Source organism: Haliotis rubra, unplaced genomic scaffold (assembly GCF_003918875.1).
Source record: "Haliotis rubra isolate DU_JTF1 unplaced genomic scaffold, ASM391887v1 Scf53, whole genome shotgun sequence".
In the NCBI taxonomy this organism is placed as follows: domain Eukaryota; kingdom Metazoa; phylum Mollusca; class Gastropoda; order Lepetellida; family Haliotidae; genus Haliotis; species Haliotis rubra.
Window position 1 is genome coordinate 3,092,356 of NW_025767224.1, and position 25,762 is coordinate 3,118,117.

Genomic DNA, 25,762 nt, shown 5'->3' on the forward strand with positions numbered 1-25,762 from the left:
ATATCATCTGGAGTACGGAGGCATTAGAATAGTCACATCTGGCGTACAGTGACTAACATACTCACTATAACGATATCATCTGGAGTACGGAGGCAATAGAATAATCACATCTGGCGTACAGTGACTAACATACTCACTATAACGATATCATCTGGAGTACGGAGGCATTAGAATAGTCACATCTGGCGTACAGTGACTAACATACTCACTATAACGATATCATCTGGAGTACGGAGGCAATAGAATAGTCACATCTGGCGTACAGTGACTAACATACTCATTTTAACGATATCATCTGGAGTACGGTGGCAATAGAATAGTCACATCTGGCGTACAGTGACTATTATACTCACTATAACGATACCATCTGGAGTACGGAGGCATTAGAATAGTCACATCTGGCGTACAGTGACTAACATACTCACTATAACGATATCATCTGGAGTACGGAGGCATTAGAATAGTCACATCTGGCGTACAGTGACTAACATACGCACTATAACGATATCATCTGGAGTACGGAGGCAATAGAATAATCACATCTGGCGTACAGTGACTAACATACTCACTATAACGATATCATCTGTAGTACGGAGGCATTAGAATAGTCACATCTGGCGTACAGTGACTAACATACTCACTATAACGATATCATCTGGAGTACGGTGGCAATAGAATAGTCACATCTGGCGTACAGTGACTATTACTATTATACTCACTATAACGATACCATCTGGAGTACGGAGGCATTAGAATAGTCACATCTGGCGTACAGTGACTAACATACTCACTATAACGATACCATCTGGAGTACGGAGGCAATAGAATAATCACATCTGGCGTACAGTGACTAACATACTCACTATAACGATATCATCTGTAGTACGGAGGCATTAGAATAGTCACATCTGGCGTACAGTGACTAACATACGCACTATAACGATATCATCTGGAGTACGGAGGCAATAGAATAATCACATCTGGCGTACAGTGACTAACATACTCACTATAACGATATCATCTGGAGTACGGAGGCATTAGAATAGTCACATCTGGCGTACAGTGACTAACATACTCACTATAACGATATCATCTGGAGTACGGAGGCAATAGAATAATTACATCTGGCGTACAGTGACTAACATACTCACTATAACGATATCATCTGGAGTACGGAGGCATTAGAATAGTCACATCTGGCGTACAGTGACTAAAATACTCCCTATAACGATATCATCTGGAGTACGGAGGGCATTAGAATAGTCACATCTGGCGTACAGTGACTAACATACTCACTATAACGATATCGTCTGGAGTACGGAGGCCATAAAAAAGACACATCTGCTATAGAGTTACTACAATAAATAACAGTGTTTAGTTTAGTGGCGTATCTTTAAGTCATATCTGACCTGCAGTGACGTGTACGTCATCCTGAGGAACAAGACTACCATGTGTGCCCGATGTGTCGTCTTGTGTTGTGTCGCACTGTGCTGTGTTGTTTGGGGACATTCAGAAAAACGAGCAGCGCTGGTGTCGCTACATGATGCCTTGTTTGGCCGAACGAACAAAACTATTCCTCCCTTCTTTGACAATAGCTCCACGGTTGATGTGGAGGTAACGTTTGAGCCGGTCGCCATCATTGATCTGGATTCGGCAAGCCAGGTACTGACCGTACTTGCCTTTTTTGAACTACGCTGGAAGGATATGGACCTCGCTTGGAACACTTCCCAGTACTATGATAATGACCGCATTGAAGTAGAGCCTGACAATGTGTGGACCCCCGGTATAATATTATCAAACAGCATAGATAGTCAGGAGCCAGTCGCCAGTAGAAATGTTTTTGTTTCATGGCAAGGGTTCATGTCGTGGCAGCTCCCCGGCACCTTCCGGACATCGTGTAAAATAGACGTGTTTAGATACCCTTTTGATAAACAAAGCTGTCACGTCACCATCATGCCCACATTCGGATATAAAATCAATTTTACGATAGATGCAATAAAGTTACAAAGTGTGAAAGACCTGACCGTTCAGAATGGGGAGTGGAATTACCTACACACGAATTCCCAGCTAGTAGCGGTGGAGCCTGGGGGCGTGAATGCAGCACAGTTCATAATAACATTAGAAAGAAGGCCGACCTACTACCTCATCAACATCATCTTCCCCATGGTGCTCATGTCCCTCCTGAACCCATGTGTGTTCCTCATTCCCGCCAGGTCGGGGGAGAAGCTCGGCTTCCTCATGGCTGTGTTTGTCTCTCACGCTGTGTTCCTCAACCTCATTCAACAAACCATGCCCCCCACCTCCGACTCCGTCTCCTTGCTGGCCCTGTTCTTGGCTTTACTGGAGGTGCAGGGCTTCCTCACCATCCTCGCATCCATCGTGGTCCTCGGCGTGCATCACCGGAAGGAGAAGGCTGAAGAAACGGCTGCAAAGCACAAGACGAAGGGGGTTGAATTGGTTGAGGTGAAACATGGAAGGCGATTCAGGGGGTGTGGTAGGTCTTTCTCACATGAGAGAGCTTTGGATGGAGTATTTTTCGTACTGTCGTTGACAATGTCTCTTAGTTGTTGTGGTTTATGGTGGTTTGCTATAAGTGGGTGAAGACAACACCAATGTAAATACTTTTCGAGATCGAAAACCGACTTACAACTCGACATCGTTTTGAACTGATTCACACATTAATCAAATGTCTCACTGTATATGTATTTGATATGTTAACCTATGTTTTAAATACACACAGGATGGATGACGTCACAAGAGGTATAAAATATCAAGAATAGATCTTCATTTATTTTAACGTGGGTTTGCACAATGTTACAAGAATAACAATGTGAGTATGTTTGCACCTGTCCTTAATGGTAAGTGAGTCGGTGCAGTAAGTCTGCTATGTAAAGGCGAGTCCTCAGATATATAATGAACATCCAAAGGATGCATAACGTGGTTTTACCTTTGAGTCAATTATGTTAGTCCAGTTATCTTGAACTGCAACTTAAGTAGCCTGTTATACAGCGTTCTGTTCGTTGTTTCAATAGGTGATCTGTGAGTATTTCTTTAGAAGCAATGTTATCCGTGTCAACTGTTTGTTAACGTGACGTTTGTGTCAGTCACCTTGTGATGCTTTTAGCTGCTTTCCGAACTGAAAGCAGGATGCTGGAGTTGTCGAGTAATATAAGCTTGGCAGGATTTGAATACATTCAATGAACATATAAATGTATTATATTTGTTCATAACACCACGTAATTCATCCGATCTTCTTTCTGCTTCCATTTGTGTGGCTACATGTTGTAATGCTCGTCAAAATGATTGTTTGTTTATATCGTCTCTTAAAGCAATCATTTAAAAGTTGTAATTTCTGAAAATCGTTAAGCTCTCGAGTTAATGAGGGAAGTCTACCGACCTTGTTTATGAACCTGAATAATAACTTGGTTTGTGTCTATTTTACCATTACTCATTCTTGCAAGAGTTTGTAGAGCGTAATCTGTTCTAAAAGATTAAATCAAATGATATTTTGTAAATGGAGAAGTATTCTCCGTGTACCACGAAATGGCTGGTACAGTTTCTGTGTTAGATATTCAATGTTTCTAACTTTAGGTAATTTCAATTGAAAAATCAAACTTGAATTATCAACTCAGTTTATTGTAATTATTTATTGTTCATTAGGTTTGTGTCAGCGTTAACATAACCATTCTCTTCCTTCTCCTTTGGATTTTAGTTGCACATTCAACATTGTGCAACAGCTGTAGTCACCTCGATAATGTACTTTACCCACAGCCATTAATATTGTGAAGCTGTTTGACGGGTATCTCTGATATGTGTATTTTATTGTTTTATCGGTGCATAATGAATAACTTAATGTAGATAAATCTGGAAATCAAAGGCAACAGTGAGATAGATTTATGCTTTTGAACATTTGCAATGTGAGCCAAAACTCTTCACTATATATAGTTGTATATTGTGTATATTTTGTGATTATTAAGCTATAAATGTGCTGAAGGCACAACCTTGATCTAATTCCGCATGTCAAATGCATAGCGAAAACAGGTATTACGTTAGTTGGTACTGATTATAACGTTGTTTTTTTTGTCGCCGTGTTTGTTGTGCAAAGAGTAAACGTTTCTCCCCAAATGCCGTGCTGTTGGTTGTATTGTCAGCCTAACATAGAATCTGGTTGCTGTGCAGGACTCTCAGAACGATTACTGTAATCGTGACGTCATTGTCAGCGAATTGCTGAGGTGGGCACGGGTTGCCCCGTCGTCTGGGGAAACCTATCATGGTGGCTTCGAACGCCGGTTCGTCCTGATTGTGTCTGCGTTTGCTATTACCATACCACAAACCATCCACCTCAAACGCCTACTTTCACCACAGAACAACCTTCTGCACTTCAACAACTGAATTTCCAAAAGTGTTAATAGTACCGAGTATTTAGTAAATCCTGAATGGTGTTGCGTGTTGAAACTCACTTGACTTACACCAGTTCCGTTGTCACGTCTGATTCCATTCTTTGTGCCTTGAACAAATATCTCGTGCAACGGAAGTATACACCAACGGGTGAATGGATGTTTGGCAAATGGTGACAGTAATAGGCACTGGTAACCCCAAAAGGTCCAACACGAACATACCCATCTTTCCTCTCTGGCCAATAACATTGAGTGTCATTCTTCCTTACCGGTTGTAATGTGTTATTTTTTTCAGACAACTATTACTAGGAACAAATATCTTATACGTCATCTACCATCCAAAACACGAAACAAATGTTACTTCAGCTAGATGCATTTATCCACATGCTTCCATCGACCTATCGAAGCTTTCATTCCTAAAAACTAACAAAGCAATAATAAAAATAATTTGGCCTAATGGGCCGGTTTAAGGTAAATGAGCATTGATTAACTCTTTGTTTGTTAAAGCTGAGTTCGTTCCCGATGGAAGTGTTTCCAGTATAAGCAAACACCAGGGGGGATAGTGGCTAATGGGGATGTATATACACACCCCTCGAACGACGACAGAAATAATTTTAACTGAGGGCAGTATACCACGCGTCCATTAAACGTAAAATATCGACATATCATGTAATAGATCACATTCCCCGAGGGCCGGAAGTCACTGCGCTGGGTAATTCCATCCAGCTTACGTATCCATATCCCTTTCCTAATCTCACACCATATGCTAACAGAGACAGACAACTGCATGACGGTTTGAATGATTAGCAGCACGTGCTCCACAATGGGATAATGGAGATGTAAATACTAGCTCTTACATGAATACTAGCTGTTTATGGGACTATCAGTCATATTGGACTGGTTGTTCTGATAAGAAAGTTGCTTCAAAAGGAAACTTGATGGACATTTGTGCCAGGAGCTGATGAAGGTTGGAAGTGAATCCGATGAAGGTAATTGTGGAATTACCAGGTCAAGCCAAGCTGCCTACCCATCGCACTAGAGACCCTGGGTGAAACCAAAGGAGTGACGACTATGTGTTGTAATGTAATGTCATCAAACATCAAAATTACATACTTACCCGGCTTTGTGCAGTGATGGAGTTAAACGTTGCGGCAACGTCAGGGTCACATGTGATGTAGTTTGATCTGACGTTCAGCGACATACGGGGCAGTGTCGTCCGAAGTGCAAGCAAAGTACAGTGTTTAACACAACAGGAGTATGTGATCCTATGACATCCAACATCAGAATCACATCGCAAAGTAAAGAATGCTACAGACACCATAACGTAATCAAGGCGTACAGTGACTGGCAAAATCACTATAACGATATCATCTGGAGTACGGTGGCAATAGAATAGTCACATCTGGCGTACAGTGACTAACATACTCACTATAACGATATCATCTGGAGTACGGTGGCAATAGAATAATCACATCTGGCGTACAGTGACTGGCAAACTCGCTATAACGATACCATCTGGAGTACGGTGGCAATAGAATAATCACATCTGGCGTACAGAGACTGACATACTCACTATAACGATATCATCTGTAGTACGCTGGCAATACAATAGTCACATCTTCTATACAGTGACTACAATAAATAAGAGTGTTAAGTACAGTGGCGGATCTTTAAGTCATATCTGACCTGCAGTGACCTATACGTCATCCTGAGGAACGAGACTACCATGTGTGCCCGATGTGTCGTCTTGTGTTGTGTCGCACTGTGCTGTGTTGTTTGGGGACATTCAGCAAAACGAGCAGCGCTGGTGTCGCTACATGATGGCCTGTTTGGCCGAACGAACAAAACTATTCCTCCCTTCGTTGACAATAGCTCCACGGTTGATGTGGAGGTAACGTTTGAGCCGGTCGCCATCATTGATCTGGATTCGGCAAGCCAGGTACTGACCGTACTCGCCTTCTTTGAACTACGCTGGAGGGATATGGACCTCGCTTGGAACACTTCCCAGTACTATGATAATGACTTCATTGAAGTAGAGCCTGACAATGTGTGGACCCCCGGTATAATATTATCAAACAGCATAGATAGTCAGGAGCCAGTCGCCAGCAGAAATGTTTTTGTTTCATGGCAAGGGTTCATGTCGTGGCAGCTCCCCGGCACCTTCCGGACATCGTGTAAAATAGACGTGTTTAGATACCCTTTTGATAAACAAAGCTGTCACGTCACCATCATGCCCACATTCGGATACAAAATCAATTTTGCGATAGACGCAATAAATTTACAAAGTGTGAAAAACCTGACTGTTCAGAATGGGGAGTGGAATTACCTACACACGAATTCCCAGCTAGTAGCGGTGGAGCCTGGGGGCATGAATGCAGCACAGTTCATAATAACATTAGAAAGAAGGCCGACCTACTACTTGATCAACATCATCTTCCCCATGGTGCTCATGTCCCTCCTGAACCCATGTGTGTTCCTCATTCCCGCCAGGTCGGGGGAGAAGCTCGGCTTCCTCATGGCTGTGTTTGTCTCTCACGCTGTGTTCCTCAACCTCATTCAACAAACCATGCCCCCCACCTCCGACACCGTCTCCTTGCTGGCCCTGTTCCTGGTTATACTGGAGGTGCAGGGCTTCCTCACCATCCTCGCATCCATCGTGGTCCTCGGCGTGCATCACCGGAAGGAGAAGGCTGAAGAAACGGCTGCAAAGCACAAGACGAAGGGTGTTGAATTGGTTGAGGTTAAACATGGAAGGCGATTCAGGGGGTGTGGTAGGTCTTTCTCACTTGAGAGAGCTTTGGATGGAGTATTTTTCGTACTATCGTTGACAATATCTCTTGCGTGTTGTGGTTTGTGGTGGTTTGCTATAAGTGAGTGGAAGATAACACCAATGTAAATACTTTCCGAGATCGAAAACCGACTTACAACTCGACATCGTTTTTGACTGATTCACCCATTAATCAAATGTCTCACTATGTCCGTATTTGATATCTTAACCCCTGATATTATAATTGCACCTGTCCTTAATGGTGAGTGAGTCGCTGCAGTAATTCTGCTATGTCAAGGCGAGTCCTCGGATAAATAATGCACATCCAAAGGATGCATAACGTGGTTTTACCTTTGAGTCAATTATGTGAGTCCAGATATCTTGAACACCAACTGCAAACTTAAGTAGCCTCTTATACAACGCGCTGTTTGTTGCTTCAATAGGTGATCTGTGAGTATGTCTTTTGAAGCAATGTTACAACTGCATGTGACCGTGTCAGCTGTTTGTTAACGTGACGTTTGTGTCAGTCACACTGTGATGCTTTTAGTTGCCTTCCGAACTGAAAGCAGGATGCTCGAGATGTCGAGTACCATAAACTTGGGAGGATTTGAATACCTTCAATGAACATATAAATGCATTATATTTGTTCATAACACCACGTAATTCATCCGATCTTCTTTCTGCTTCCATTTGTGTGGCTACATGTTGTAATGATCGTCAAAATGACTTTTTGTTAAAACTTTCTAGAAGCAATCATTTAAAAGTTGTAATTTTGTAAATTGTTAAGCTCTCGAGTTAATGAGGGAAGTCTACCGACCTTCTTTATGTAATTGAATATGAACTTGTTTTGTCTATTTTACCACCACTCATTCTTGCAAGAGTTTGTAAAGCGTAATCTGTTTTAAAAAATCAAATCAAATGATATTTTGAAAATGGAGAAGTGTTGACTAAAGGCTGGTACAGTTCCTGTGTTAGATATCCAGTGTTCCTAACTTACGTACTTTCAACTGAAAATCAAATATAAACATATAGTTTCTTTTGCCCGGCTCAGTTTATTGTAATTGGTTTTGTTAATTAGGTTTGTGTCAGCTTTAACACAACAATTCACTTCCTTCTCCTGTGGAGTTTAGTTGCACATTCAACATTCAACAGCTATAGTCGTATCGATGGTGTCCTCGCATAAGAACTCCATCCCATAAGAAATTACGCCTTTAAACAACACATGTTATGGTCCAGTGCACCGATTAACTACATGCTGTAACCTGCATCTGCTTAATGGATTCGCCCAACAGAAAACAAATAAATAATATTTATTTAATTGCCACTCATTTACATACATCTTTCACGCTCACATTACATGCCAATACAAAATCATATAGATAAATAAATATACTGAGTCAAAAAAGAAACTTCACATTCTTTCTTCAGGGCACTATAAAAGAACAAGAGATGGTAAGATGGTTGAATTGTTATTATTTCATTGCTGAGATCTGTGTGATGTACTCGATACACTGACAGTGCCATAATCAGTTCAATTAGGCTACACCGCCGTACCAAAACATGGGTATACAGAATGTCAAGTCACAAGAATAAAAATGCGAAAGTTCTCAGTTCAATATCGTGTATGGCCGCCCCGCGCATTCACCACTGCCAAACACCGTCTCCTCATCGACTGCCTGATGCTTGTGAACACGTGGTTGGGGATTCTGCGCCATTGCTCTTGCAAGGCAGCGCCAAGTTCCTGCATATTCTGAGGTCGGTTCCTAAGACCACGAAGCCTTCTCCCAAGTGCATCCCAAACGTGCTCTATTGGATTAAGGTTAGGGGACCTCGATGATTCCAGCGTTTTGAAGGAAATTTCGTGTCAACATCGCGGTATGCGGCCGAGCATTATCATGCTGGAACTGTAGACCTGGGCAATGAGCCGCCATGAAAGGAACGAGTTCAGGGGTGAGCACCTGGTCGCGGTAAGCAGCAGCTGTGAAGTTTCCACGGATGACCAGAAGTCGGGAACGGTTGTTCCCACAGAAAGCACCTCACACCATGCAACTTCCGCCCCCGAATCTGTCGACTTCCTGTACACAACATTGGGCATACCGTTCACGACGTCGTCTCCAGACTCTATGCCTGCCGTCCGCGAATCTGAGGGTAAACCTGGATTCATCGCTAAAGATGACTCGATTCCAGTCTCTCTGGGTCCATCGGAGGTGACGTTAGGCCCACAGCAGACGTTGACGTTGATGAAACGGCGTCAATATTGGCCCACGATATGGACGTCGAGAATGGAGATTGGCAGCCCGCAACCGATTTCGAATGGTCTGTGAGGACAGTCGACCTCTAAACATCTCAGCCCTGGTTCGTGTAGCCGGCAGAAATCTGTCACGTAGGTGACGTAGGACGATTTGACGGTCTTCTGCTCGTGACGTCACACGTGGACGACCCGACCTTGGGCAATCAGAAGTAGTGCCAGTTTGTTGTAGACGACCTCGCAAGTCATACACAGTACGACGTCTGCATCCCATTGCTCTTGCGACGTCAATAACTGATCTTCCCGCTTGCAACATGCCAACGGCACGTTCACGTTGCACATTTGACAATCGTGGCATTTCAAGTACCGTTAGAACTGTGGTTTAAAAGGTTTTTTTAAATTCTTGAGGCCAATGCAAACACGTGCATATGAAGAAAACTTCGATGCGAAGATCACGTGATCGACTGCACGTGCAAAACCAAATTTGGCACTAACGTCATTTGCACGACGAATGGATGGGTTTGAGTGGGTTTTGCTAACGTTTTTCTAGAGTCGAAAGATAGGGATCCCATTTCGGATACATAGATGTATCATCAGAGAAAAATTATTCATTATTTTTCAAATTACATTTTGTGAAGTTTCTTTTTTGACTCAGTATATATAAATTAATGCATAGATGTATAGAAACTTATAAAAACTTGAAAATCAACTCAGTTTATTGTAATTGTGTATTGTTCATTAGGTTTGTGTCAGCTTTAACATAACAATTCACTTCCTTCTCCTTTGGACTTTAGTTGCACATTCAGCATTGTGCAACAGCTGTAGTCACCTCGATAATGTACTTTACCCACAGCCATTAATATTGTGAAGCTGTTTGACGAGTATCTCTGATATGTGTATTTTATTGTTTTATTATTGGTGAATAATTTAATGTAGATAAATCTGGAAATCAAAGGCAACAGTGAGATAGATTTATGCTTTTGAACATTTGCAATGTGAGCCAAAACTCTTCACTATATATAGTTGTATATTGTGTATATTTTGTGATTATTAAGCTATAAATGTGCTGAAGCCACAACCTTGATCTAATTCCGCATGTCAAATGCATAGCGAAAACAGGTATTACGTTAGTTGGTACTGATTATAACGTTTGTGTTTTTTGTCGCCATGTTTGTTGTGCAAAGAGTAAACGTTTCTCCCCAAATGCCATGCTGTCGGTTGTATTGTCAGCCTAACATAGAATCTGGTTGCTGTGTAGGACTCTCACTACGATAACTGTAATCGTGACGTCATTGTCAGCGAATTGCTGAAGTGGGCACGGGTTGCCCCGTCGTCTGAGGAAACCTATCATGGTGGGTTCGAACCCCAGTTCGTCCTGATTGTGTCTGTGTTTGCTATTACCATACCACAAACCATCCACCTCAAAGCCTGATTTCACCACTGAGCAACCTTCTGCATTTCAACAACTGAATTTCCAAAAGTGTTTATAGTACCGAGTGTATAGTAAAACCTAAATGATGTTGCGTGTTGAAACTCACTTGACTTACACCAGCTCCATTGTCACGTCTGATTCCATTCTTTGTGCCTTGAACAAAAATCTCGTGCAACGGAAGTGGGCCCTGATTGGTTTACTTCCTAACTTCTAATTCACATGGCAGTGATCACGAACACCTGCATTAAATACACAACACTCCAAACTGGATTTGACATGTGTTTACTTAAGACTGAAACACGTAATTATTGATTGAACCGTACCTTAAAATAGTCGGGCTGCCCGGTTTTCAATCAGGTTTTTAGCATTGGGAGCGTCACCCCCTGTGTTTTATGTAATGATTGTAGCGGTAGAATTTTCTAAACTCGGTATCTCTTCACCGATTTCGTTCAAATTTGAAATATTCAGGGGTTCAAAAATCCCATCGCCCGACGCCCGGGACAAGTCAGTTTTCATTTCGGGCAATCAAATAATGGTATCTTACTTGTCCGTGGGCTACTAGATAATTTCCACTTATGGTTTCAAACCGCAAATGAACTTGGATTTAATTTCATATCTGCTCAAAATGTAGCTATTACATTTCGCAATGATAATAAAGAAGAGTTATCTTTCTTTGCTATTTATCACTTTTCAATAAATAGTCCAGTAAACATTAACATCAAATACCATGTTGATTTCTTCTTTCATAATTACATCATCATAATTATGTCATAAAATCAGGGCAAGTGGAAAATTAGTCAGGACAAGTTACTTTCTTAAAGTCACTTGACCTGTGGCAAGTGGCTTTTAAAAAAAAAATTGAAGCCCTGAATATATGTTAATCATAACATATAAAAACAACACATAATTACAAAGGTCTCGATTTGTAGTTTTAAAAATTATTGTTCAAACGGTGATTCGAACCCCTGTGGATTTGGCTGTGGATCGCGTATGGTGTGATGTGGCATCAGCGTGTTGGGACAATATAAATAGTGACATCATTTTCTGCCCCATTTGCAAGGCGTTTGGGTCAATGTTTTGTCTTCCAGGTCGACAATGATCGTGATCACTGTGCACGAAACGTCAGTGCTCACCCACCACATCCATAGAATGTAATGACTAGCTATGTGCCAAGACCTTTGTCCTATTGCAAAAGTCTGAGACACGATATTGAGACCTGTGTGTAATAGGCCGGCGATCCAATTGGCGCAAGAGGAGTGGGATAGTGTAACGTGTCTCGACTTTGGGAGACCTACAGGCGGTATACACCAAGAGGTGAATGGATGTTTGGCAAATGGTGACGGTAATGGGCACCGGTTACCCAAAAAGTACAACTCGAACATACCCATCTTTCCCCTGGCCAATAACATGTTTTGTCAGTCTTCCTTTCCAGTTGTAATGTGTTAATGTGTAACTTCAGCTAGATGCATTTATTCACATGCTTCCATTGACTTATCAAAACTTTCATTCCTAAAAACTAACATAGTAATATTGAAAATACTTTGGCCTAATGTGCCGGTTTAAGGTAAATAAGCATTGATTAACTCTTTGTTTGTTAAAGCTGGGTTCGTTCCCCATAGACGTGTTTCCAGTATCAGCAAACACCAGAGGCATAGCGGCTAATGGAGGATGTATATACACACTTCTCGAACGCGAAAAGGAAATAATTTTAACTGAGGGCAGTATACCACGCGTCCATTAAACGTAAAATATCGACATATCATGTAATAGATCACATTTCCTAAGGGCCGGATGTTACCGTGCTCTTCTGTACTAGGTAATCCCATCCAGCTTACTATCCACATCCATTTCCTGGACCCTGACAAACAAACACCCACCATATGCCAACAAAGACAGACAACTTTATGACGGTTTGAATGCTTAACAGCACGTGCTCCACAATGGGATAATGAAGATGTAAATACTAGCTCTTACATGAATACTAGCTTTTATTGAGAGTGTCAGTCATTCTGGACTAGTTGATCTGATAAGAACGTTGCTTCATAAGGAAACTTGATGCACATTTGTGCCAGGAGCTGATGAAGGTTGGAAGTGAATCCGATGAAGGTAATTGTGGAATTACCAGGTCAAGCCAAGCTGCCTACCCATCGCACTAGAGACCCTGGGTGAAACCAAAGGAGTGACGGCTATGTGTTGTAATGTAATATCATCAAACATCAAAATTACATACTTACCCGGCTTTGTGCAGTGATGGAGTTAAACGTTGCGGCAACATCAGACAAAGGGTCACATGTGATGTAGTTTGGACTGACGTTCAGCGACATACGGGGCAGTGTACAGTGTAAGTACAGTGTTTAACACAACAGGAGTATGTGATCCTATGACATCCAACATCAGAATCACATCGCTTAATAAAGAATGCTGCAGAGACCATAACGTAATCACATCTGGCGTACAGTGACTGACATACTCACTATAACGATATCATCTGGTGTACGGTGGCAATAGAATAGTCACATCTGGCGTACAGTGACTGACAAACGCACTATAACCATACCATCTGGAGTACGGTGGCAATAGAATAGTCACATCTGGCGTACAGTGACTGGCAAACTCACTCTAACGATACCATCTGTAGGACGGTGGCAATAGAATACTCACATCTGGCGTACAGTGACTGACATACTCACTTTAACGATATCATCTGGAGTACGGTGGCAATAGAATACTCACATCTGGCGTACAGTGACTAACATACTCACTATAACCATACCATCTGGAGTACGGTGGCAATAGAATAGTCACATCTGGCGTACAGTGACTTGCAAACTCACTATAACGATACCACCTGGAGTACGGTGGCAATAGAATACTCACATCTGGCGTACAGTGACTGACATACTCACTATAACGATATCATCTGGTGTACGGTGGCAATAGAATAGTCACATCTGGCGTACAGTGACTGGCAAAATCACTTTAACGATACCATTTGGAGTACGGTGGCAATAAAATACTCACATCTGGCGTACAGTGACTGACATACTCATTTTAACGATATCATCTGGAGTACGGTGGCAATAGAATAGTCACATCTGGCGTACAGTGACTAACATACTCACTATAACCATACCATCTGGAGTACGGTGGCAATAGAATAGTCACATCTGGAGTACAGTGACTTGCAAACTCACTATAACGATACCATCTGGAGTACGGTGGCAATAGAATACTCACATCTGGCGTACAGTGACTGACATACTCACTATAACGATATCATCTGGAGTACGGTGGCAATAGAATACTCACATCTTCTATACAGTGACTAACATACTCACTATAACGATATCATCTGAAGTACGGTGGCAATAGAATAATCACATCTGGCGTACAGTGACTGACATACTCACTATAACGATATCATCTGAAGTACGGTGGCAATAGAATAGTCACATCTGGCGTACAGTGACTGACATACTCACTATAACGATACCATCTGGAGTACGGTGGCAATAGAATAGTCACATCTGGCGTACAGTGACTGGCAAACTCACTGTAACGATATCATCTGGAGTACGGTGGCAATAGAATAGTAACATCTGGCGTACATGACGGTGACTAACAAACTCACTATAACCATACCATCTGGAGTACGGTGGCAATAGAATAGTCACATCTGTTATACAGTCACAACAATATATGACAGTGTTAAGTACAGTGCCCTGTTTGGCCGAACGAACAAAACTATTCCTCCCTTCGTTGACAATAGCTCCACGGTTGATGTGGAGGTAACGTTTGAGCCGGTCGCCATCATTGATCTGGATTCGGCAAGCCAGGTACTGACCGTACTCGCCTTCTTTGAACTACGCTGGAAGGATATGGACCTCGCTTGGAACACTTCCCAGTACTATGATAATGACTTCATTGAAGTAGAGCCTGACAATGTGTGGACCCCCGGTATAATATTATCAAACAGCATAGATAGCCAGGAACTAGTCGCCAGCAGAAATGTTTTTGTTTCATGGCAAGGTTTCATGTCATGGGAGCTCCCCGGCACCTTCCGGACATCGTGTAAAATAGACGTGTTTAGATACCCTTTTGATAAACAAGGCTGCCACGTCACCATCATGCCCACATTCGGATACAAAATCAATTTTACAATAGACGCAATGAATTTACAAAGTGTGAACGACCTGACCGTTCAGAATGGGGAGTGGAATTATCTACACACGAAATCCCAGCTAGTACTGGTGGAGTCTGGGGGCGTGAATGCAGCACAGTACATAATAACATTAGAAAGAAGGCCGATCTACTACCTGATCAACATCATCTTCCCCATGGTGCTCATGTCCCTCCTGAACCCATGTGTGTTCCTCATTCCCGCCAGGTCGGGGGAGAAGCTTGGCTTCCTCATGGCTGTGTTTGTCTCTCACGCTGGTGAACTAAGGTTCAAATGAAAGCCAACCGACCTTGTTTATGTAATGTACTATGAACATGGTTATGTCTATTTTACCATCACTCATTCCTGCAACAGTTTGTAGAGCGTAAACTGTATTAAAAATTTGAAGCAAGTTAACTTTTAAAAATGGAGTCGTGTAGAAGTACATGTATTTTCTGAGTGCTGACTAAAGGTTGGTACAGTTCCTGTATTAGATATTCAGTGTTCCTAACTTGAGGTACTTTCAACTGAAACTCAGAGATATAGTTTATTTTGTCTGGTTCAATTTATTCTAATTGTTTGTTGTTATTCAGGTTTGTGTCAACTTTCACATAACAATTCACTTCCATCTCCATTGGATTTTAGTTGCACATCCAACATTTGTGCAACAGCTATAGTCGTTTCGATAATGTACTTTACCCACAGCCATTAATTCCTTTTTTTTTTATTCCACTTTTTGGTTACATTTCCATCCATTTTATAACAACAATACATGCACGTACATATATATGTGCATATAGATGTACACAGGATTGTGTCTCGTTTAAATGTCATATCTAAGACATTAGACAGGGTTGCTGAAAAGCACGTGTAGAGACGACCAAAAGGCACGAAAGCTTGCTTGTCTACAGTTTGAGAATGCGGTAAATTTTGTTGCCTGGTAGTATCTATATATTTCTTGTTGAAAAGGTTTGAAATGTGGTTTGATTTTCCTAATAGTACATCTGTAAAGCATAGATTTTGTTATAAAAATAATTGCAATCAAAGGATTATTATTCATACCCTTAAATCCAAACAATATATTCTCTTCACTGAATTCGACGTTTCCTTCAGTATATTTTGCAAGCCATTCTGAAAGTTTTCTCCATATGATTTTGGCATATTGGCAGGTATATAAAACATGTACAATGGTTTCAAGTAGATCATTACATACAGAACATGCTGGGGATTCAACGTATCCCATCTTAAAAAACAAGTTATTGGTACTCAATATATTACGAATGATTTTAAACTGAAACCATCTTTATTCACTACTTTGTGTACATGGTTTTGCCATAAGATTAATATTCTTCCACTCTGTATCAGTGTACTCTTTTTGTAAATGATCTTCCCATTTCAACAGTGTTTTGAACTTTGTAAAAGTTGGGTCTAATAAACTCATATACAAAGCTGAATAGCCTTGTTTATTGCTTATTATTGACATGTTATAAGGCAGAATGGGTCTAGAACTGGGTTCAACACTAGGATTAGTGTTGTATAAAAAGGATGACACTGATTTCTTGACTTCCTCATAAGTCAGAAAGTCTGTTTTGATATTATATCTTTTTACAAGGTTTATCTCTAAAATATGTTACACCCTTTTTATGCCATTGCTGTAGATAAATAGGTTCACTCCCAATTCTAATAGCATTGTTATACCAATAGATTTTTGACATTTTCTCTTCATCTCTTATGTTTTCACCATTATCACAGCTGTACAAGTAAGTATTGCTATTAATAGATTATTCTCCTAATCCAACTCAGTTCTTGTGCTGCAATAACAGTTTTTACACCAGGAACACTGATACCACCATATTTAGGTGGCAGTTGCATAATATTTCTTTGGATTTTATCAATTTTACCCTTCCAAATGAATTGGTAACACTTCTTTAGCATTAACCTTTAATCCAGAAAATGTTGCAAAGGAAGATAAAGTATTCATTGTTGGGTAGAGGCTTTATTTCTGATCCATCTAAAGTTAGTGTAGTATCATCTGCAAATTGGACGAGAAGAGATAGCATTTTTGCCATTTGTATACCATGTATATTTCCATTACTTCTGATCATATTTGCTAGTATCTCTGCACAGAGTATAAATATATAAGGTGATATTGGATCACCTTGGCGACAACTTCTTGAAACTTTGAAAAGGGGACTTGCATATCCATTTACTAAAACACATGATTCAATATCTACAAAAAGTATCTTTACCTATTTTTTTAAAATCTGGCCCAAAGCTGAAAAAATCTAGGATATTTTGCATGAATTTTCTTTCTACCGAGTCAAAGGCTTTCTCAAAGTCGATAAGTAGTAATAAGTCTGGTTTTTGGTACGTTTCTGTGTGATCCATCACATCATAGATCATTCTGGTTACTTCTCCAATATACCTACCAACTACAATGCCCTTTTGGTCCCCATGTACTATCAAATGTAGTACGTGCTTTATTCTATTTGCTATTGTTGCAGATGCTAATTTGTATGAAGTATTAACAAGGGAGATTGGGCGCCAATTTTTCAGATATAATTTCGATTTATTTTCTTTTGGGATACATGCTATCAATCCTTGCCTTTGTGTTAGTGAAAAAGAGCCATTATCAAACGCATAGTTTAATGCATTTATCTATGCAGGTCTAACCCAAAAAACTTAAGGAATTCTGCTGTGAATCCAGGGGCCAGGACTTTTATCATTTTTCATATTTTTAGTGCTTTAAGTACTTCATCATAACTCAATTTACCTTCAAGAGATTTGGAAGTGATATCATCTAGTCTTGGAATTGGTGTATCTGTAAAAAGGTTTTCTAAGTCAATTTGCGTGCATCCTTCACTTGTATATAAATGTTTGTAATAATTTGTAACTTCTTGGATAATATCATCTTGTGTATTCAATACAATTCCATCTCTATTTTTAAGTTTTGATAAGGATTTATTAAGAAAATTTATGGATTCTAATTGTAAAATGTATTGGGATGGTTTCCCCCCTTGTTCTATCCATTTGGCTTTAGATCTTATAAAGGTGCCTTCAGTCTTTATTTTATTTAAATTTTCTAATTCGGATTTACTTTCCCTAGATTTTTCCATTAATATGTCTTTTTCAATTTCATAATTTACTTCGCCTAATTTAATTGCATAATCATTTAAATCTTCTTCTAATTTGGCTTCACGAGCTAGATCTTTCTTTTTACGTGTTGCTGAATAATATATTGTACTTCCCCCTATGTTCAACAGTAACATTTCCCATAGTAGTTGATCAATAGATTTAGTCGTCTCGATAATGTACTTTCCCCACATCCATTAATATTGTGAAACTGTCTCTGACATGTGTATTTTATTGTTTTATTGGCGCATAATGAATAATTTAATGTAGATAAATCTTGAAATCAACATTTGACATCTGAGCCAGAATCGTCCGGATTGTTTCTATGATTCTAATAACCATACCACAACCATCCACCTAGAAAGCCTACATCCACCACAGAGCAAGAATAGCCCGGTACAGTCAACCAGCAATACAGCAACAAAACAATCGTCTACCTCAGTTAACCAGACCATCACCAAAAACCTGATCAACGTCCTAACCAAGGACCTACATATGTTCCCACCACGACGACGTCGCCGTCGACATAACGACGACATCATCAACTTCGTCCATGCCTCCAGATATTTCTTTTGGGTGAGAAGATTGAATAATCAGAATCTTTTTTAAAACATTTTGCAGACAACTTGGAAGCTTAATCCCAATGTACACACCAATTCCGTTTTGTTTGCTTGTTGTTTAACGCCGCAATCAGCAATATTCCAGGTATATGGCAGCGGTCTGTAAACATCGACTCTGGTCCAGATAATCCAGTGATCAACATCACAAGCATAGATATACGCAGTGGGGATACCATGATATGTGTCAACCAAGTCAGCGAGTCTGACCACCTGATCCCGTTAGTCGCCTTTAAGACAAGCGTAGGTTGCTGAAGACCAATTCTAATGAATGGACAGCTAAAATACATTACAACCAGAAATTATTGAGAATTTAAAGATTGTAAAAAAAAAAATCACTCATTACTCACGTATTAAATGTGAATATTAGCAGAACATAACTTCAGATTCAAAGACAGGTGAACAGTTAGTATTTTGTCAAGTCACCATGGGCAGCAATGCAGGCTTCAATGCGGCGGGGCATACTACTGATCAAAGAAGTTAGAAAGTCCATGCTGTCCCAATATCGGACCACCTCTTCTTTCATTTCAGCAATATTGGTCAGATTTTTCTTATTGACACTTTCCTTCATAAGTCCCCAAACATTTTCTATTGGATTTAGGTCAGGGCTATAGCTTGGCCAATCTAATAATGTCATATTTTGGGTCCGAAACCAGGCGAGTGAATGCATTGAATAATGTTTTGGGTCGTTGTCCTGCTGGAAAATCCAAACATTTCCATAGAACACGTGAGCAGATGGAAGTAAATGTCCCTCGAGAATATCTGTGTACCGCTCACTGTTCATATTCCCATCAAATACACAGAGGGGCGTTGCCCCTAACACAGATATTCCACCCCACACGTTAAATTTCGGACTGTACTTTGGGCGTTGATACAAAGGTTTTTCAATTTGTTTGGTCCAGAATTTCAGTGTATTAGGAAACAGCCACACAGAACTTTCATCTGAGAAAACCACACTGTCCCATTTAAAATTTCTGTGCTGTAAGCACCAGTTCAACCTTCGCTCCTTTTGTTCAGGTTTCATGATCGGTGAAGGAATTCCTCGACTTTTCTGCCAACCCATTGCATGCAGCTCAGTTCTAATTGTCTCCTTACAGACAGCCACAGATTCTCTATCAATCATATCCAGCCTTAAGTTTTCTAAACTCCTTCGTTTGTTTTTAGAAACAAGAATAACAAGCCGACTCCTGTCACCGACAGTCAATTTTCTGGGCCTCCATGCGCCTCCCTGGTGCTCAATGCCATATCCATTTGCAATATTTTTCAAAACACGATAAACAGTGGACAAAGGGATGCCTGTTCTACTTGAAATCGCTTTAGCTGATCTGATGTCTTTGTTATAATACTCTAAAATCAACTTCCCTTCTCTAAATCATCCACACTGAGGATCACTGAAAATGTCGTCTGCTAGCAAGTAAACAAAGGGGGATAACTCTTCACAAACTAATGAAAAAGTATTAACGGAGTTGTCTCTCTTGAATGAAACCAAGCACTTGATAGCTGGTCAAGGTTGTTGATACTAGAAATCAAATTAAACATATTCCCAATTTGTTAATGATACACAAGTCACCCGTCAGTCGCCTCTTGCAAAAGGCGTGGGTGGCTGAAAATCAGTTCTAACCCGGATCTTCACGGGTAACACCAATGCCGTACATGGTAGAGAGATAGTTGACAGCCACTGAGCCAAAAAGTGTCAAGATTGCCACCACCTCTAGTTTTGTTTTACAAGTCGAATCGTGTGAAAAGCCTGAGATCTAAGATTTGTTAGAAGTCAGATATGTGTATAAATGGAAATAATTGTGAATGTAGTGTGTTCAAGATCATTAGAAACATGGTATGGGGCCTATTTCCATCATTAATGTTCCGGGTTAGAATATTGATCTTCAGCAACCCATACTTGTCGTAAGAGGCGACTAACAGGATCGGGTGGTCAGGCTCGCTGACTTGGTTGACGCATGTCATCGCATCCCAATTGCATTCCGATCGATGCTCATGCTGTTGATCACTGGATTGTCTGGTCCATACTCGATTATTTACAGACCGCCGCCATATAGCTTTAATATTGCTTGAGTGCGGCGTTAAACAACACAACCACCCAACCAGCCATGCCCATTGATGTACACGATCAGGTTATTGGTCTGAGCTAACACTTCGAGCTGATGGATCTGAGTGCCCAGTGCCCGGCCATGTATCTTCACTGTCAGTGAAAACCGGGACCTTTCCTACGTTCAGCTGATCACTTGTCAGTATTTCCTGCTGAGCATTGAGCCATCATTGAAGCACTGCGTTGGATTCAGTTTATGGCCTGTGAAAGCGGGCTTGTTTTGTTATTCTGTCAGTGCTTTACAAGCAATATAGTCGGCGGTTTGATCGGCATACCGGAAGCTGGTGAGTCAATAATGAAGCATACACCTTTATGGATGACAACTTCCTGTGTATAACCCCAACGTGTACCGTAGAAACCTACCCGTTACATGAAACGTATAATAATTGCGTTGAATTATAGAGCTGAGAAAGCGTCTTCAATCGATGTGGACGTGATTTCTGCTGATGGTATTTGCTTGATTCCGGAGTTAATTGATTTGTCCACACATCGACAGATAGAAATCGTATTGTGTTCAGTTGCTCCAGTACGAAATGATTGAATAATCCGGAACCTCGCTCCAAACGAGGAGCACATTATGTCGACAACATTCTCGTTGCACATAAAAATATACAAAGCGACAAAACCATTTCCATTACCGTAAGAAGACTGTTTGACGGGTGATCAAGTTATATGTTAATGACAGATTGCATGGGAACAGTTAAAACTTTAAAACAGCAAAAACAGTTAAAAATTAAACTGTGTTTGGTTTCAAAGCCTTCCATACAGCGACATACGTTGGTTGTTTTAGGAAGGTGCACCTTAGACAGAAACAAACAGAATCTAGGCATACCATTACGACAGGTAGGTTTAATGTAGAAGAAAGTAGCTGCAGTTTAGAACGGTTCATGTTCAGATTTTGCGTTTGGCACTTATATAAATCGGTCTAAAACATTGGCAGTCATCATATGTGTGAAACATAGAAATGACACAGGCAAATAAATCTCCGTGTGCTTTTGGTGCTTTCAGCAGGAGATAACATAGCCGAGAGCCGCGATGCGGTCTGTAGTCCAGATATGGTCACACAATCATTCAAAGAACAGCTTATATGTTACAACTATTTTAACACTGACTAGTTTTGTTTTACGCCGCCGCTTTTAGCAATATTCATCACGGCGGGGGACACCAGAAATAACATTGTACCCATGTATTCGAATGACGAGCCAACGTTAACCACAACCACCGCCCCAGGATTTTGAAAGCAAATACTATACTGCAGGGCTGCATGAAACTTTCAGTTAAATATCCTCGCATTCACTGCCAACTGCCAAATAAATCACAATGAAAATCTTTCGTAGTTGAAAGCCTTCTGTACTTCCACTACCGAGTTTCGTAAATTGTTAATAGTACCGAGTATATAGTAAAACCTGAATGATGAGGTTCTTGCATGTTCCAACTCACTTGACTTGCACCAGCTCCGTTGTCACGTCTGCTTCCATTGATCCAAAAACAAGTGCAACGGAAGTGGGTTCTGATTGGTTCACCTAATAACCGCTAAATCACGTGACAATTCTAACAAACACCTGTGTGAAGTGCACAACGATTTGACATGTGTTTACCTAGCAGACCGAAACAACGAAGCAAACTCTCATTATACCATGACTTCAGTAAATACTGGATTGTGATTGGTTAACTATATCAGTCAGATGTACTGGTATATAGTCACGTTATATACCTCTGGATTTTAAGGCTGGTAAGTCTAAACACATGTGTAATCCAGTTTTAAGTGTTGTGCATTGAGACTGAGGCAGTGGGTTCGATTCCCACAATGTGTGAAACCCGTTCCTGTTTCCTCGCCATGATATTGTTTATTGATATTCAGAAACGATGCTATGCCCCATCTCAGAGCCAGAGGACACTATTAATACCATGGCTCATGTTCAGTCCACTGAGCGAAGAGAGTATTTTCAGTCTTGACCATGATGCGAAACGCGGGAGGCATGGATTCACAGGGCGATTTCCTCAAATCAGATTGCAATCGTACGATCCAATTTTACTGTTACAACGCTTGTATCATAATGATACAATGTCTTAATGTTATAGGGAGGGAGGGGTAGCCTTGTGGTTAAAGCGTTTGCTCGTCACGCCGAAGGCCGGGTTCGATTCCCCACCCGGGTACGATGTGTGAAGCCCATTTCTGGTGTCCCCCGCCGTGATATTACTGGGATATTGCTAAAGCGGCGTAAAACCATACTCACTCACTCACTGAATGTTGCACATACATGTAGAGCCACATTCACAAGGATTTTTAGCTAACCTTGTTTGTCCTCGAATAGATTTTACATTGCATAAAAAAAGTACCTAACAAAAGTTTCGAAACACATGAAATTGTCAAAATGATGCATGCCCGAATTGCTTAGTGAGTGAGTGAGTGAGTGAATTTAATTTTACGCCGCACTCAGCAATATTAAAGTATATGGCGGCGGTCTGTAAATTATCGAGTATGGACCAGACAATCCAGTGATCAACAGCATGAGCATCGATCTGTGCAATTGGGAACCGATGACATGTGTCAACCAAGTCAGCGAGCCTGACCACCCGATCCCGTTAGTCGCCTGTTACGACAAGCATGGGTTACTGAAGATCAATATTCTAACCCGGACCTTCATGGGTAATTGCTTAGTAATGGAAACAATGACATGCTTATGATTAAAATCCTATCGGATTCAGTCAATCGTTTAGATCATATATATATGTGTGAAAATCGGAATGCATGACAGCACATAAAAGTGGAAATACGCCCCAGGTATATTACGTAACAAAAAGACCACATGATGTGCCGACCCAGTAAAAAACAAATATGCACATAGGATACGGTTGCCGGATTGACATCATTTAAATGGAAAGAGTGAGAGAGTGAATGGGGGTTAACGCCGCTTTTGGCAACATTCCAGCAATATCAGGGCGTGAGGGTACACAAGAATTGGATGGGCTTCACATATTGTACCCAGGTGGGGAATCGAAGCCGGGTCTTCTACGTGACGAGTAACCACCAGGCAGGCTACCCACCGCCACTGACGTTTAGGGGGTTACTCATAGTTTACCCAGCGGGCTACAATAACGTTGAATCAACGTTTAATCAACGTTTAATTTTGGTTGTTTGTTGATCAACCTTTCATAAACGTTCGATTCAACGTTTATCATGCGACCAAAGAAAGTTAGTCGAGATTCGTTTTAGCTGTCAACGTTGCTTTCAACGTAAGGAACCAACAAAATGTCAACTAATTGTTTCGTCCAAATTTGATACATAATTCATATTGGTAATAGGTATCCAACTTAGCAACTATCATTTCGCAACATTAATTTCATAAAGATCAAGATCGAGTGACAGATATAATCTTATATATTATTTGATTGTGCATCGATCAACGGACGGAAAATATTACGTAAATCGCAATTGAAAATGAAAACATCAATGATTTTAGGTATAAAGTCATCAGTTATCCGAATTGCATTACATTTGATATTTTCCCACAAAACTGTCAAAATTGTATAATTCCCGACAATTTGCTTTCAAACACATGATCAGATGTTGACCTTTCGATCGCCTCGTTTGGCCATATCCGGACATGCGCACAATTATCGAGCTCTCAAAGGCAGCTGATCGTTGTCAGTTCACTCAAGGCGAAGTTCAACGCAATATCGTTCTATTTTCAACATCTTCACGGCATGCTGGTTTTTATTTGGTAAGTATGTCCTTAATGTATAAATGAAAACGTAGGAATGTTGTTTAAATCTAGCAGGTCAATGTAGCAAGAAACCCGAATTAGGGCTCATGTTTTATCTCACAAGGTTACCGGTATGTCACGTACATGTTTCTCAAAATTTAGTGGAAGCCCGTGTTTTCCATGAACTTGTTTTGTTATTTTTCAATATATTTGCATGCATATATTTGGCATTTTATTATATAATCAAATAAGATTTTCGCCGTACCCATCACCTGATTTGAATTTTGCAAATATACATTTTCAAATAATCAATGAAGAATATCAATATAAGGGACCGTTCATAATTATATGGGAAGGGAGAGGGCGTCATAGCTATTGTACATGACATGCAGGGTGGGGCGTCACTTATTTTGTGTACATACACTTTAGGGGAGAGGGTAATTCACATTGTACATGCTTCTCCATAAAATCATCATCACCCCAAGCCATACATTATGAACGGTCCCTAAGGGCGGCTATACAAAATCGAATAGAATTTATCAACATTTTATATTGCATCACATTATTATGAACATTTGTTCGTTTGAATAGATCTATCAGTAAATTATGCATTGAGCACGCTCTGAACCCTGTCAACATGCATATTATTTGGGGGGAGGGTGGTGGTGGTGGAGAATGGCGAAAGCGAAATCTTTCTCAGATCATGCAAGGAAATTTCACATCAAAATGTCCTGTGTAAGTCTTTGTTAAGGATGAAATTGCATATAATTTTATTTGAACTTTTATTTATTTACAAAATGTAACTTCACTAATGATTCTTTAATGGGACAATTAACAAAACTGCCCCCCACAGACTTTCATTCTTACACTTGTTTGGAAGGGATGTGATGATTCATGTCTCTTAAAGATTATAATGTTACATATAAAAGAAATGAATTTAGTAAGGCACATATTGATTATGAAATAAGATATGATAATTTTAATGGAATTTGCAGAAATCTCATCTTCGAAGACTGTGTGGCAAGCAATTTGTGAATCACACAGCAATGCTAAGGCAACAAGTTTTAACATTTCCCTTGCTTCCAGTATATCCACCATCAAAGTTTAAGAGAAAGATGATAATGCTCTTCATTACCACCTGTTTTTGAATATTTGTGATAATGTTTGGTCTTTTTGGGGTGATAATAGTTGGTCTCATC

At 40.5% G+C, this 25,762-nt stretch overlaps 1 protein-coding gene across 1 annotated transcript; it reads left to right on the plus strand.

Moving 5' to 3' along the window:
- The first annotated feature begins 1,449 nt into the window (after window positions 1–1,449).
- LOC124253039 lies at window positions 1,450–15,301 on the plus strand. The gene is made up of 4 exons (XM_046686755.1): window positions 1,450–2,494; window positions 5,312–5,386; window positions 6,188–7,168; window positions 14,532–15,301. Exons 1-4 carry the CDS (start codon window positions 1,450–1,452, stop codon window positions 15,299–15,301), a joined length of 2,871 nt encoding a protein of 956 aa, XP_046542711.1.
- The last annotated feature ends 10,461 nt before the right edge of the window (window positions 15,302–25,762 follow it).